Source organism: Camellia sinensis, chromosome 10, assembly GCF_055761805.1.
Source record: "Camellia sinensis isolate YWXY chromosome 10, ASM5576180v1, whole genome shotgun sequence".
In the NCBI taxonomy this organism is placed as follows: Eukaryota; Viridiplantae; Streptophyta; class Magnoliopsida; order Ericales; family Theaceae; genus Camellia; species Camellia sinensis.
Genome location: NC_138970.1, coordinates 166,220,711 through 166,235,289, shown reverse-complemented (window position 1 = coordinate 166,235,289; position 14,579 = coordinate 166,220,711). Strand labels below are relative to the sequence as shown.

Genomic DNA, 14,579 nt, shown 5'->3' with positions numbered 1-14,579 from the left:
CTTGCTCTGATACTATGTTAGAATTGATGTATAAAGAGAAATAGAGAATTGTATTATTGATTGATGTATATTATAATTCTGTCTATTACAAATGGTTCCTTATATAGATGTAGGTGTAGTGGAGTAGGTGGTGGTAGGTGAGTAGTAGGTGAATGTGTGGTAGGTGATGGTAAGTGTGTGGTAGGTGATGGTAAATTTTAACACTTGTGCAGGTCAAGAGGAAATGGATGAAAGTCTGGTTTCGAAAGTGAGTTTGGAATTTAGAGGTTGGGGACTTTAGGGTGAGATTGTGAAAGTTAGGTTGATGAAAATGAGGTCAATCATTGGATTGTGGGGCTATGTTGATTGTGGTTAGACATGACATAGTTGATAAGGTTGAATTGAGTAAGGACTTGGTGGTTCAGGAAGGAATAGTCTTCAGATAGGTGGAAGATAGAGGTGCTTGCCCTTCTAATTTTGGAATTCTTAGCAAATTTTATGGGCTTCTCTATGAGGGATTTGAGAATGAAGCTTTGAAACTGTTAGCAACAATGGAAGCAAAAAAGAGGCCATGGATGGATGGAATGTCTGCAAAGAGGAGCTGGGGAAGCAAAGTTAGAAATGGAAGGGAATCAAAGAATCTGGTTAGCAACATTAATTATGATGGTAGAGATAACGAGAGTTGGAGTGAAGGGAAGTAGAGGAGGGGCTTGATGTTGGTATTGTATGGATTTTTGGTCAGGCATTTTTTTAATGGTCTTTAAGGTGTCTATGGATGATTAGGATGTAGGTTTCTTTTTGTTTTGTTTGCTTTTGTACTTGAATGGTGTCCCCATGGCACTTTCTTTAATCTAAATTTTGCTTAATTATAAAAAAAAAAAATTGTTGTTTTTTGTCGTCCTATTAATTGTTATACAATATGCTTGTTTGTTTTGTTTTTGTTGTTTTTGGTATTGTTCTGTTTTTTTTTTGTCCAGTGGTTATAGCTCCACAACTGGGGATGGGGGGTATGCTTGTTTTTTTTTTTTTTTTTTGTATTGTTCTTTTTATTTATTGTTTATGTTGTTGTTGTCCATTGGTGATAGATAGCTACACAACGGGAGATGGGGTTATTGCTCCCTTTGCTAATAAATGTCCTAGTGATATGAGGTTTTATTTTTTATTTTAATGTTGTTATTTTGTTGTTCTTATTACTGTTATAATGTTTGGTCCATTGGTGACAGCTACATCACCAAGGGATGCTCCCCTCGCTAATAAATGTTATGGTGATATGAGTTTTCATGCTGGGAAACTGAATGCAGACGCTGGTGCAATTTGCTTTCTTTACAACTGCTGTAATGCTCATTTCTTTTATCACCAGAGTCCCATCTTTGGAAGTGATTCAGGATAGGATGGTTGATAATTTTGAACTTCTTTCTTCTGTTTGATTCTGTTTCTTTTTCTTTGCAATATGCTCTGCTTTGGCTGTTTTATTTGGTGAAAGTGAAGTTAAAAGATTGTAATTTGGAAGCTTGAGTTTCTTTACATAATTAGTAGAGTTGACTGTAGGAAATTATGTAATGCTTGATGATTTCTTTTTCATTGTCAACTATCAGGTCACGGGCCTATCTTTGATATTTCGTGTAACTGTGTTTACTTGTTTTCTGTGTAATGCAGGCAGCATTGTGCCCTAAAAGGATTATAAAGAAAGTCCCGGACCTGGCAGAAATTTTTATAAACCCTGCTGCTGCTTTACTTAAACCGGACTCCAGCTCTGCACAGATCTATGTAAAGTCAGTTCAGAAGCTCTTGAATGTTTTAGAAAGGTAACTTGATCATAGCAATATGTTTTTTCATTTTTCGATAAATAAACAAATTTTATTAGAAAAGCATCAAGATGATGCAAGTAATACAAAAATGAAGCCTAGAACAGCCCAAAGCCTAACTAATCAAAGCATCTACAAAATCAACAAAAGGTAACACATCCGGATCTACCGTAACCGTAACCCAACTATGAAGCACAGTGAGCAACCGCCGCTCCAATCACGGGACCGGCCAAGACACACCATGAAAAATACGCCTATTTCGCTCCAACCCTATCAACCACATCAAACAATGCCCCGCAAGCAACCATTCCTTATGACGCCTCTTCCCAACCCTCCCCCCAGCCCAACTCTGCAACACAGCCAACACCGAACCAATATGTTGTCTATATAACTAAAATAAGGCGATCATACTTATGCCATATGAGCTTTACATGAGTCTTTGTTTATCTAGTATTAATGAAACTAACAAGATAATTATAAAATGCTGTTCTTCTTTTTGTTTATGGTCCATGCTGGAAACAAATCAATATATATTTTGTACCATATTCGCTAGACCTTACATCTCCATGTGATTGAACCTTTGAATTGAGATTTAGAGTTAAGGTTGTTTTGTGACCTGGTTAACAAACTCATTTTTTCGTCAAAGATTGATTACCCACTATTGATGAGGTTAATATAAACTAAAACTTAGCATCTTTTTTTTTTTGGCCAATCCTGAGATGCCATGGTTAGGCTGCCACCCCACCTTTGTTATAGCTCCAACTAGGGCTTCAATGTTTGTTCCTTTGTACCTCCTCTTGGACAGGCAGCAAAGTGCTGCTTACAATGCCATTCTAACTGCTGATGTGATTGCTGGAAATTTTAGATTTTTGTTTGCTGTACTCCTGCTATTATATTTGGTATCTTTTCATTTGTTAGTGCATATGTCTGGGAAGTTGTTTTCTCTGCAGCATACACTTGTGAGGCCATGTTCTAACTATTGGAATACAACAGTAATGAATATATCCTTCTCTACCTCATGGTTAAAACTCCAAGTGTTGGACTACTGCGAGGGTTAGTTCTCTATGTAAGCTTCTCGCTTGTTGACTTGTTGCCTATGAGAACCCTTATTCTAGTGCATGTAAAGTATTGGAGCATCCGTTGTTGTTTAAAGAAGATATTGAGCAACTTCAATGGCAAACGCATCAGATATCCACACAAGATGGCAGTTCAATGTAGCTTAGGTTTTCAATTACTTTTTTCTTTTTAAACTAGTCTTGATTGATGCCTTGGCACATGCTGGTGTGCTATGAAGGCACTTATTGGGTTGGGTCATCAATGCATATGTACTTTTTATTTTACCTTTTTTGTTTTTTCATACAGTTCGGTGTTGTTATTTGAAATCAAACTGCTACACATTTTGATAAAATTGTGACTAACGAGATGCGGATCATCCTACAAACCCAATGTTATAATTGGCATGAGGAGCATAATCAAAGATAACAAGTACAAGTATGAAAATCATGAGAGCAAAAGGGAACTATAGCCTACCCATCTGTAGGAGGCATCAAAATTGGAATCCCGATAAGGAATTATGATACCAAGGCATAAAATTGTTCGGAGGCTTATAATTATTGAGGAAGATTTTTTTTTTTGGAATTCCTTGTTTGTCTATTACAGGTGATGGACAGTATCTGGATTTACTTACATATTTGACTGCCTATAATCTTGGACCAGGTTCACCACGTTGAAGATAGGAATTTTGGTTATTAATGGCTCTAAAACTACTTTATAAATTATACAGCATTATAAGTATTATTGCGGGATTCTTGGTAAAGTTTATTAGGAAATCTCTTTGCCATGAAAGAAGGTAATTTTTTGTGTCAGCAGAGTCATTGACTTAGTTTTGATAGTGGATAAACTGTCACAAAGGCAAGTTTGTTTGTAGAAATAATTTGACTATACTGTTTTAGTGCATTTTAAAGGGAGAGAAAAAACAAGGTTGCCAAGTTCCAATTCTCTGGTCAGATTTTTAATGCACAAGATTTACACTTCTATATGATTGTAGAAATGCACAGAGAGTGTGGTCAAAGCCCTAAAGGACATTGTGAGCAGTCCATATGCACGTGAATATGACGTCTCTGGGATTGCAGATCCTTTTCTCCATATCAGATTGCTCAAGTTTTTGCGAATAGTAGGCCAAGGAGATGCAGATGCTAGTGAATGGATGAATGACATCCTTACTCAGGTCAGCTGCTTTGTCCTACTTTATCTCCTGCTATCATTCATATAATATTTTTTGAAAAATGTAAATTAAATTATTGGCAGTCTGTTCAAACTATTTTATTATTTATTATTATTGTTGTAATTACGATTATTATTATTTAACCAAAAATTCTTTTCCAACTGAGGCGGCAATTTGCTTCCATGTCATGTTCAGTGAATGAAATCTAGATTACTTTTTTTTAATATTTTCTTTTCTTATTTCTTATTTCTCTTCATATTCTCTGATTTTGTAACTGTCCAAATTATTACCTGCATTCAATGTTCCCTCGTTGCTCTCACATACTCAATAATAAAAATCACCTTGTTCCACAATCTCCTTAAATGCTTTGCAGTCTTGCATGCTACGTTTTTATGCTCCAAGTCTCCGTTTGATTAATGAATACTATCTTTTTGTTCTGATGGTGCATGCTCTAATCAGTTATATATATGTAGCATTGTCGTCATTATTCCTTTTATCAATGTTTAAGTGAATAAGCATAGTTTATTATGATTGCTCTTTATAATTCTTGACTGATGGAACTTAGTGCTGAAAGTTCTTGAATATGAATGTTTAGAGAATGTAATGTGTTCATAAGACAAATCCTAATGATACTCGTGACATTCTGTATTCCATCCCCAGGTTGCGACAAAAACTGAGTCAAACAAAAATGCCGGAAATGCCATTCTGTATGAATGTGTCGAAACTATCATGAGCATTGAAGATAGTGGCGGTTTGCGGGTGCTTGCTGTCACTATCTTGGGAAAATTCCTGTCAAACCGTGACAACAATATCAGGTAATTCTTTGTTCATTTTGCGCTAGTCCTACCTTATTCTAGGGCATGATCTTTGTGATTGATATCTGGTCTTTGAGAAACCACAAAATGTATACTTGATGTGTAGCTACCGTTTGCATTAATGCAAAATGGACTTTTGTTAAAGATTGGTTAGAAAAATTTTATATCCGAGGGGCCGTGTCTTGGTTGATCTACAGAAGCTCGAGTTCAAAAGCATAAAAATGCGGATTCAAGATTAAAGCCAATTTGTGTAAAATGAAATCTGGAGTTTAGTTTGTACCCAGTCTACCTATCTAGCATGCTGAATAGAAGAAACATCACTGGGTATTGGCTAATGTCTCCATGGTTGATAAAAATCTGAGCATTGGCTTACATAATTTGTTAAACAGATGCGCAATTTTGTTTAAGTTTGATTATGTCAGTGCATGGACTTTCCACAGCCTCCTAAAGTGACTACTGATACCTTTACGTTTTCTATTGTTCTCTGGGATCTTTTGGGAACCAAATAGTAGTGCCGTGGTCCTTTCTACATTGACCTTTGCAATTGTTTCAATCTTTGTATTCTGTACTTCTATTCTGTTATTTCATGTAATCTAGATGTGCCCTTATGGTTGTTTTCTGGCTATTTCATACTGGTTAGTTTATATTGAATCTGACACAGTTGATTCTCAGCTTTTCTGTCAGATATGTTGCTCTGAACATGCTCATGAAAGCTACAGTAGATACACAAGCGGTGCAGAGGCATCGAGCAACAATCTTGGAATGTGTGAAGGTATTGTATAGGAAGGCTTGATATCTAGCTCATTTAACAGTCTAAAGATCTCCAGTTGCATGCATTCTTAGTTGTTATCATTTCTACACCTGGTGGAGGGGGGACACGAGGGCCAAGAGGGGGGAGAACATGGCTCAACTGACTTTTAAAAAACCCTATACCCGGTTTATCAAAGGGACTCTCCTAAAATTTTGTGATAACCCATCAATATATATATTTTGTTAAATTTTCATACTAGGTGTGGCTTTATAAGGTTTTATAAGTCAAAACCCTACATGCTGTCCATGCATAAAAAGATGAACATATTTTTATTTAACCTTGTTCCCGAGAAAATTTAGGAAAAAGAATATTTACACTTAAATTGAATTTAGGAAAATGTATATTTACACTTAAATTGGTTTTATTTTATATTAATTACTAATATAACATAAGAACCATGAATAACATGATACTGGAGCAAATTTTATCCATGGATAGCATTATAAGATATTTGAGAGCAAGCAAGAACAAGTTTTAAATTATTACATACATATCATGTGATCAAGATGATCTCATTGAGCAGCATACACAAATCTCAAAATTTGGAAGTTGAGTTTGCCATACACAATATGTTAAGATAATATGCTCATCACAACTGTAATGGAGGGAAGATTTGCGTCAACCCGGACTCCTCACAGAGGGTCATGCAAGGTGACTAGTGAAGGGCCACATAAGTGACTAAGCAGAGTGAGATGTCTCTAATATCACATAGTCAAGCTGGTTGAGCTTGTAGTTCTCTGGTGTTCGGGGACTTTCCAGCATATAATATGGGTTTCAAAGCAAGTGTCTATGGAATTCAAGTACAAATATGAACCTAAGAGGAGGCAATTCCCATTTCAAAATATATGTAGATACAGTTTCGTAAGCATGTCAGTTTCATAAACATGATGCTTCAATGTCTAGTTGTTCACCTCAATCCCTATTTTTGGTGTGTCTATTTTTTTGTGGATCCTATAGTCAAGGCACACATATTTTGATTAGTTCTGTAAGAATTTATTTATTATTGATTGATGAATGTTGTTATATTTTACAAATGGTGAGGGGCTCCTTATATAGGAGATGTAGTGGAGTAGGTGGTAGTAGGTGGTAGTGGTAGGTGTGTAGTAGGTGGTAGTAGGTGGTGGTAGGTGTAGTAGGTGGAGTAGGTGATGGTAGGTTTTAACAGCACCCCGCAAACTCAAGGGGGATAGGAACTAATCAACTTGAGTTTGGAGAGAGTAACAAAACAAGAAAATAATCTGAAAAATAAAAAATGGATAGGAGACACTGTATGGTCGTGTCAGACCGTTGTAGAAGACTGTATAGTTATGGCAGACCGATGTAGAAGACACTGGCTCGTGTTGGACCGATGTAGAAGACAGTTTATGGGGTCATGTCGGACCGTTGTAGCAGACAATGTTGTGACAGTTGTTGTGACAGTTTACGGAGTCTTGCTGGACCCTTGTAGAAACTAACCGGATCAATGTCGGGACAGTTTACAGAGTCTTGTCGAACCCTTGGAAAAGCTAACCGGAATCAAATGTCAGGACAGTTTACAGAGTCTTGTCGGACCCCTAAAAAGTCGCACCCTCAAAAGGTGTTGTGACAGTTGTTGTGACAGTTTATGGAGTCTTGCTGGACCCTTGTAGAAACTAACCGGAATCAATGTCGGGACAGTTTACAGAGTCTTGTCGGACCCATGAAGGAGCTAACCGGAATCAATGTCGGGACAGTTTACAGAGTCTTGTCGGACCCCTAAAAAGTCGCACCCTCAAAAGGTGTGCCCAATCTTTCAAAAGGCGTGCCATCAAAAGTGTAAAAATTTATGTATTATTGATTGATATATTGTTGATACATATATTACAAATGGTGAGTGGCTCATTATATAGGAGAGGGTGAGTGTAGTAGGTGAGGAGTAGGTGAGGAGTAGGTGGTGGTAGGTGATGGTAAATTCTAACAGCCCCCCGCAAACTCAAGGAGGATAGAAACTAACCAACTTGAGTTTGAAGAGAGGAACAAAACAAGAAAATACATAAAAATTAAAAAGGATAGGAGACACTGTATGGTCGTGTCAGACCATTGGTGAAGACACGGAATGGTGGTGTCATAACGTTGTAGAGGACACTGTATGGGGGTGTCATAACGTTGTAGAGGACACTGTATGGGGGTGTCATAACGTTGTAGAGGACACTGTATGGTGGTGTCATAACGGTGTAGAGGACACTGGATGGCGGTGTCAGACCGATGTAGAAGACAGTTTATGGGGTCATGTCGGACCGTTGTAGCAGACAATGGGGTCAATGTCGGGACAGTTTACAGAGTCTTGTCGGACCCTTGAAGGAGCTAACCGGAATCAATGTCGGGACAGTTTACAGAGTCTTGTCAGACCCATAAAGGAGCTAACCGGAATCAATGTCGGGACAGTTTACAGAGTCTTGTCGGACCCTTAAAAAGTCGCACCCTCAAAAGGTGTGCCCAATCTTTCAAAAGGCGTGCCATCAAAAGGCGTGCCCAATCCATAAAAAGGCGTGCCATCAAAAGGCGTGCCCAATCCATAAAAAGACGTGCCATCAAAAGGCGCGCCAGACACGCGGCGATGCACGTTATCGACAGTGCGCGTGTCGGCCTCTTCGTCATGTGCTATATAAATGAAGGCGGAGGCTGAGAGAACATGTGGAAATCAAACCAGTCTGAAACCTCTGAAAAACTCTTCGTGGGCTGAGAGAGATACACTGGTAACACTCTGTAAACACTCTGTAACCAACCCATCTCTGAAACACTCAGCAACCATAACATGGCCTCTTCTTCCCGTCCAGCTACCCAGAACATGGCCTCCTCTTCCCGTGGTTTGCTTACGCTCTTTCCAGAACTGAACGAGTCCACAAGAGAAATAACTGGTGCGGTGGCCAGTGAACCCCAACCAAACACTTCTGGGTTTGCTCCTTTGAACTTTCCGATGCGGTCGGTGGAGCAAAAAATGGCGGTGCAAACTGATATTGAGGCCAATCAGTATACTCTGAAGTCATGTGTGGAAACCATGACTGCGGTCACAAACTTGTCGCACCGGCTGCAGAGCAGGACAAATGAGGTGCAACAGTTAAACTCCCAGCTGGCTCTGCTCCAACGCATGTATAAGGATGCGCGAGCAGAGATAAGTGTGCTAAAGGCAGAAAACAAGGAGTTGAAGCGGAAGGCCACCGTGATGTTCCGTTTTGGAGGTCCACCATATGCTGTAGTGGAGGAGCAGGGTGGAGTGAACGTGCTCGGTGGAGTGGGAAACACGGAGGCAACACCGTCAAGGGCCGCCCAGGACGGAGGCAAGAAGAAGAGACCGGCAGCAGAGTAGAGAAGAAAAAATCCCGCCTGTTGATGTGGTTGTTGTGGGTTGTTTGTTTGTTTGTTTGTTTGGTTTTTTTTTTTTTTTTTTTTTTTTTGGTGTAAAATTGTGATCGGGGTTGATCCCTGAAATGAATAAAGCAAGTGTGTTTGGAAAACTCGAATGGTAGGTGTGGAAATGCAGAAAAATCAATTGGAATGAATTTTTTTTTTTTTTTTTGTGAAAAATAATAATAATAATAATAATAATAATAATATTAGTATCATGGAGTGGGCGGTGGTACAAAAATATTGTGTAGAAAAAGAGGGAGATGGTGAAAAAAAGGAGGGACATGCCCATGTGTTTTCAAACTGCTAAAAGAAAAAAGAGAGAGAGAGTGGGGAACATGATGATGATGATAATGGTACGCAACGTCATATGTCCCCACTTTTTCAAATTAGGAGCCTTAAGATATCCAGGGACAGACCCAATTAACCTAACCCACTGCACTGCTGTAGTCAAACTTCTTGAAAAAGGTGGAATTGATATTGAAGTTGCCAAGAGCTGGTATATTAACAGTAAATTCAGGCCACTTGATAAAGAGTGGAAAAAACAGAGGTGGGTGAATAATATAAAAATAAAAAGAAATGAAAAGAGGGGGACAAAAGTTGGTGTCTGGGTTGAAGCAAAACAATAAATAAATAAATAAAAAGAAAAAGTTGGGTGTGATGGAAAGATGAGAGAGAGACGCAGGGGTTGGTGTAATGTGTAATAGTTTATTAGACTATTATAGTAGAATAAAAAAAGAGATATAGGAGAATAAAAAAAAAAATATAGAGATATATATATAAAAAAAAAAACAAAAACAAAGAAAAGCTGGGTGTGTTGTGTTGTGTTGTTCTGTGTGCGTGTGTGCAGGGCGGAGCATGTGCTTGGTAGCCAATGTGTCTGTTGTGTTGTGTATCGGAATGTGTGTGTGTGGTGGGTATATCAGTCAACAACATGATCAACACCCATTATGCACTATCCCTCAGCAGCTCAAAACCGTCTGAATCGGAGAGAGTGAGGCCAATCTGAATGAGATTCAAGAGATCAACGTTGGCTTTCAGGGTCGCGTAATGCGCGGTGGGATTGCGATTGCGGAAGAAATTCATTCCGCTCTTGGGACGAACCACCACACCTGGGAATTCTGTGTCCATGGAGACGAAAGGGTAGAGATCGATGATGAGTCGGATTAGTTCGAACTCTGACTCGAAATTGACAGACCACACTGACCGAACTACGATGGGCTTATCGGTGGCGTGAACATGGCATCTGGTGATTGTGAGATCCAGATTTTAGAGAAAGAGGTTTTAGGCAGGGATGGAAAGGTATGGGTAGAAAATAAGCGGAATAGATTGAGGTCCGGCGGGCGGCCAAGGCGAGGTTGCCGCCCGCCGGTGAAGCAAAATTACTAGAGTCTTAACCTTGCTCTGATACCAAGTAAAAATTTATGTATTATTGATTGATATATTGTTGATACATATATTACAAATGGTGAGTGGCTCATTATATAGGAGAGGGTGAGTGTAGTAGGTGAGGAGTAGGTGAGGAGTAGGTGGTGGTAGGTGATGGTAAATTGGTGGTAGGTGATGGTAAATTCTAACAAAAAGGCGTGCCCAATCCATCAAAAGGCGTGCCATCAAAAGGCGCGCCATCAAAAGGCGCGCCCAAGTTGTCGACGAGCACCGAGAGGCGCATGATGCGCGTGTCTGCCTCTTCGTCAGGGTCTTTATAAACTGAGGCGGAGGCTGTGCTTGAGGCAGAAACAAAAAACTGCTAAAAAACCTCTGAAAAAACTCTTTGTGTTCTGAGAGAGATACTCTGTAAATACTCTGGATCCAACCCTTCTCTGAAAAAAAACTCAGCAACCCATAACATGGCCTCGTCTTCCCGTGCAGCTACCCAGAATATGGCCTCTTCGTCCCGTGGTCTGCTCACTCTCTTTCCCGACCTCAACGAGTCAACAAGAGAGATAACTGGTGCGGTGGCCAGTGAACCTCAACCAAGCGCCTCGGGTTTTGCTCCGTTGAACTTTCCGATGCGGTCGGTGGAGCAAAAAATGACGGTGCAAACTGATATTGAGGCCAATCAGTATACTTTGAAGTCATGTGTAGAGATCATGACGGCGGTCACAAACCTGTCGCACCGGCTGCAGAGTAGGACAAATGAGGTGCAGCAGTTAAACGCCCAGCTGGCTCTGCTCCAACGCACGTATAAGGATGCGTGAGCAGAGATAAGTGTGCTAAAGGCGGAAAATAAGGAGCTGAAGCGGAAGGCCACCGTGATGTTCCGATTTGGAGGGCCGTCATATACTGCAGTGGAGGAGCAGGGAGTAGTGATCGTGCCCAGTGGAGTGGGAAACACGGAGGCAACACCGGCAAGGGCCGCCCAGGACGGAGGCAAGAAGAAAAGACCGGCGGCAGAGTAGAGAAGAAAATCCCCGCCTGTGGATGTGGTTGTTTTGTTTTTGGTTGTTTGTTTGTGTGATTTTTTTTTTTTTTTTTTTTTTTTTGTGTAAAATTATGATCGGGGTTGATCCCTGGCATGAAGAAATGACAAGTTTGTGGAATGTGGTTGGTGTTATTTTGTGTTGTTATGTTGTTTAATAATAAAAATAAAATAAAATAAAACAATGGATAAAGAAAATAGAGAAAAATATTGGTGGATGGGTCATATGAAAAACATCGGTGTGATTTTTTTTTTTTTTTTTTTTTTTATTGGTCTCTTCACAATGTCTAAAGTAGTGGTCCAGGTCCAACTCAAGCTAGGGAAAGAGTGTGCAACAGTGCTGGAAGAATGGCCAGAACCAGGCTTCCGCCATCACTTTTGGACATCCGGAGTGAGAGATCCGGATAGTAGTTATCTGCTCTGCAACCTAGTGGACGCTCGCCAAGGGTCATAGGACGTCTAAATTGGGAGACGCCAAATACTGTTATCCCACGACGTCAGCTGTGGACATTTGGATGTCACACCGGACATCTATGGTCACGTCCAGTCGTCACACTGAATGCTAAAAGCAATGTCCGCAGACTTGAAACTGGGTTTCTCAGTCCAGAAATCCATAACCTAACCCAAAAGTTACAAATCCAAAAGGCTCCAAAGCACAAGTCCAGGTATTTAAGATTTCAAATTATCGAGTGCAATCTATATCTAGGTCCGAAGTTCTCAAACTACTAGTCTCGAGTTTCAAATCTCAAATACATAGCTCAATTTAAGTTTCTTTAAGTTGATTCTTTTTCATTTATATACCAGATTTAGGCCCAAATCAACTATTCTATGCCGTCTGTGTGGTGCTAGTGAATTTTCATGTAAATGAAGATTAGATGGAGAACCTGAAAAGAACGTAGAAAATTAAATTCTTACCTTGTAAACAATCTTTTCCAATTTTTTCTTGAATTTTCTTTATTTTATTCATTTGTTTCTTCTTCTTATCTCTCTCCCTATACTCTTTCTCACTTTTTAACCCTCTCTCAAATAGAATTCGGGGGAGCAGAACCGGAGGCTTGTCTTAATTTTCTCTTCTGCAATTTTTTTCTTTACAATCCAAGCATGAGGAATTCAAGCAAGGAGGTGTGGATGGTGGATGTTGGATTTTTCCACTGACTCTACCAAGCGTGAGGCGTCTTCTTGTGGTTTGACCTTATCCATGAAGCTTAATCCAAGTCGTTAAGGTTTAACGGATTGCTTCATTAAGTGACTTAGGCCTCGTTTGGGAGCAGATTTTTTTAGTAATTTTTTGACTTTTTGGCTAAAATGTGATGTAAAAAAAATTAGTATGTTTGGGATGACTTTTTAACTTTTTATGAAAAGATATGCAAAAAGTAAAGATAAAAGAGAATATTTGACTTTTTGGTATGGGTTGTTGACTTTTTTATTTTTTTAGTAACTTTTTGACTTTTTAACTAAAAAAGCCACTTACCAAACGAGGCTTTAATCTTGTCTCATCACCTCTTATGCCGCGTTTGGGAAGACTACAAATTTACACACACAATTAATATTAATTTATGGTGGAAGTTGAAACCAAACAATATCTAAACTTAGTGGGACCTACACTTAAATATATTCAATTCCTTAATTAATTTTTGATTAAACATGATTAACATAATCATTTAGTAACTAAGAAAATTTAAATTTTACCAATAAAATTCCTTCTGCATTTAATTGGGGATATCTTCATACAACACCTCGTGTCAACCCATAAACAGATAATTACATTGACAATGAAGCAGGGATGGACCTACGAAATATAAAGAAAAATGTAAACACTCAAATACCATGAAATGGGGCTCATGGCCTTGTGGCATGGAGGCAACACTTAGGTGCTTGCAAGGGAGAGGTTGGGGATTCAACTCCCCCTAGGAGCTAATCTAACAACTAACAATTGACTTTTGTAGATCAAAATTAAAAAAAAAAAAAAAAGGGGTAATGCCTAGGGTACTACATACACTTCTCCTCATCTTCTTTTCTCTCTTTGGTCTTTAACATCGTATCAAAGTTTTGATTCTAAGAGGCCTTGGGCTCTAGTCTCATGAATTTTTTTATTTTTTTATTTTATTATCATGCACTCTATTCAGTTTAGTTTGTTCTCTTCTCCACATGCAAGCTGGGGTTGCATGTGAGTGGTGTGCTGGATAGCTTGATATACAACTTTAGCTTTTGGGAATTCATTAACTTAGCAAACATTTTGGCATTTGTTTATATGCTATTTCATTAGAAATCAAAAAGGTTAAACTAATGATTTTAAGCGATATCCAATGTGGAGTTCGGGCTGTAAATTTGATGCATATATGTTGTCTCTCTCTGGTGTATTCTTATTAACAGGATGCATATCTTCTTATGGGTAAACCAAGAAGCTCATACCTTTTCTTATTCATTTTTCAGGATTCAGATGCTACTATTCGTAAAAGGGCCCACCGGACGACCGGCCAGTTGTCCCCCCAGTCATCCGGCTAACTGAGCAATTCCCAGAACACAGCCATGGTTTGGACTGCAAACTAGCTTGCAATTCCCAGAGCTAGCTTATTTTCAACGCAGCCTCAACTAGAAGTCACATATACTTCTTCAATTCACAGCTGCACAGTTTGCTTTTCTAATCCCAAAAATCCAGCATCGAATCGAAGAACAACGAAAATACAGTGTGGCAAGCATATGTGGATGATCACTTGATGTGCGAAATCAAAGGCAACTACCTCTCCACCGCCGCCATCATCGGTCATGACGACAGCATTTGGGCCTAAAGCTCCTCCTTCCCTCAAGTTTCTTCACATCTCCAAATTTATTGAATTGGGTTGTTTCCTTGATCTGAACCACCATGTCCTTTATTGTTCATTCTTGATGTGTTGTAGTGAAAATGATGAGATTTCTGAAGCTATTCAACTTTTGTAATTATTATCAGTTCCATTGAATTGATTTCTCTAATTTGGATCTGGGTTTTTTAGTTATGGTTGGTTCCAAATACAACATTATTTGTTTGGTTTATATAGTACATGGGTTAATCTGTTTATATTTGTTTTTTGAAGGAAATAATTAATTGAGGCAAAAAGAAATGAAAAAGATTTAATGGAGGGAAAAAGAACTAGCAAAGGAATTGAGGGAAATAGAAATGGAG

General features: G+C 39.0%; 1 protein-coding gene across 13 annotated transcripts in view; it reads left to right on the top strand.

The window, feature by feature from the left end:
- The window catches only part of LOC114258834 (AP-1 complex subunit gamma-2), a 31,572-nt gene extending 17,098 nt beyond the window's left edge, over nt 1–14,474 (top strand). Inside the window, exons 4-10 of one of the 13 annotated variants that reach the window (XR_014342883.1) lie at nt 1,636–1,746; nt 3,832–4,011; nt 4,669–4,823; nt 5,496–5,595; nt 11,724–12,084; nt 12,450–12,642; nt 13,853–14,474. Coding sequence is in view for 3 of the 13 variants with exons in the window: in XM_082892796.1 (XP_082748922.1) it covers nt 1,636–1,746; nt 3,832–4,011; nt 4,669–4,823; nt 5,496–5,595; nt 13,853–13,924 (618 nt within the window). In the remaining 10 variants the exon portion in view is untranslated. Of the gene's footprint in view, nt 1–1,635; nt 1,747–3,831; nt 4,012–4,668; nt 4,824–5,495; nt 5,596–11,712; nt 12,085–12,223; nt 12,415–12,449; nt 12,643–13,852 lie in introns of those variants that run through there. The other 12 variants (XR_014342887.1, XR_014342885.1, XR_014342886.1 and 9 more) reach the window with 12 other exon arrangements.
- Nucleotides 14,475–14,579: the final 105 nt, after the last annotated feature.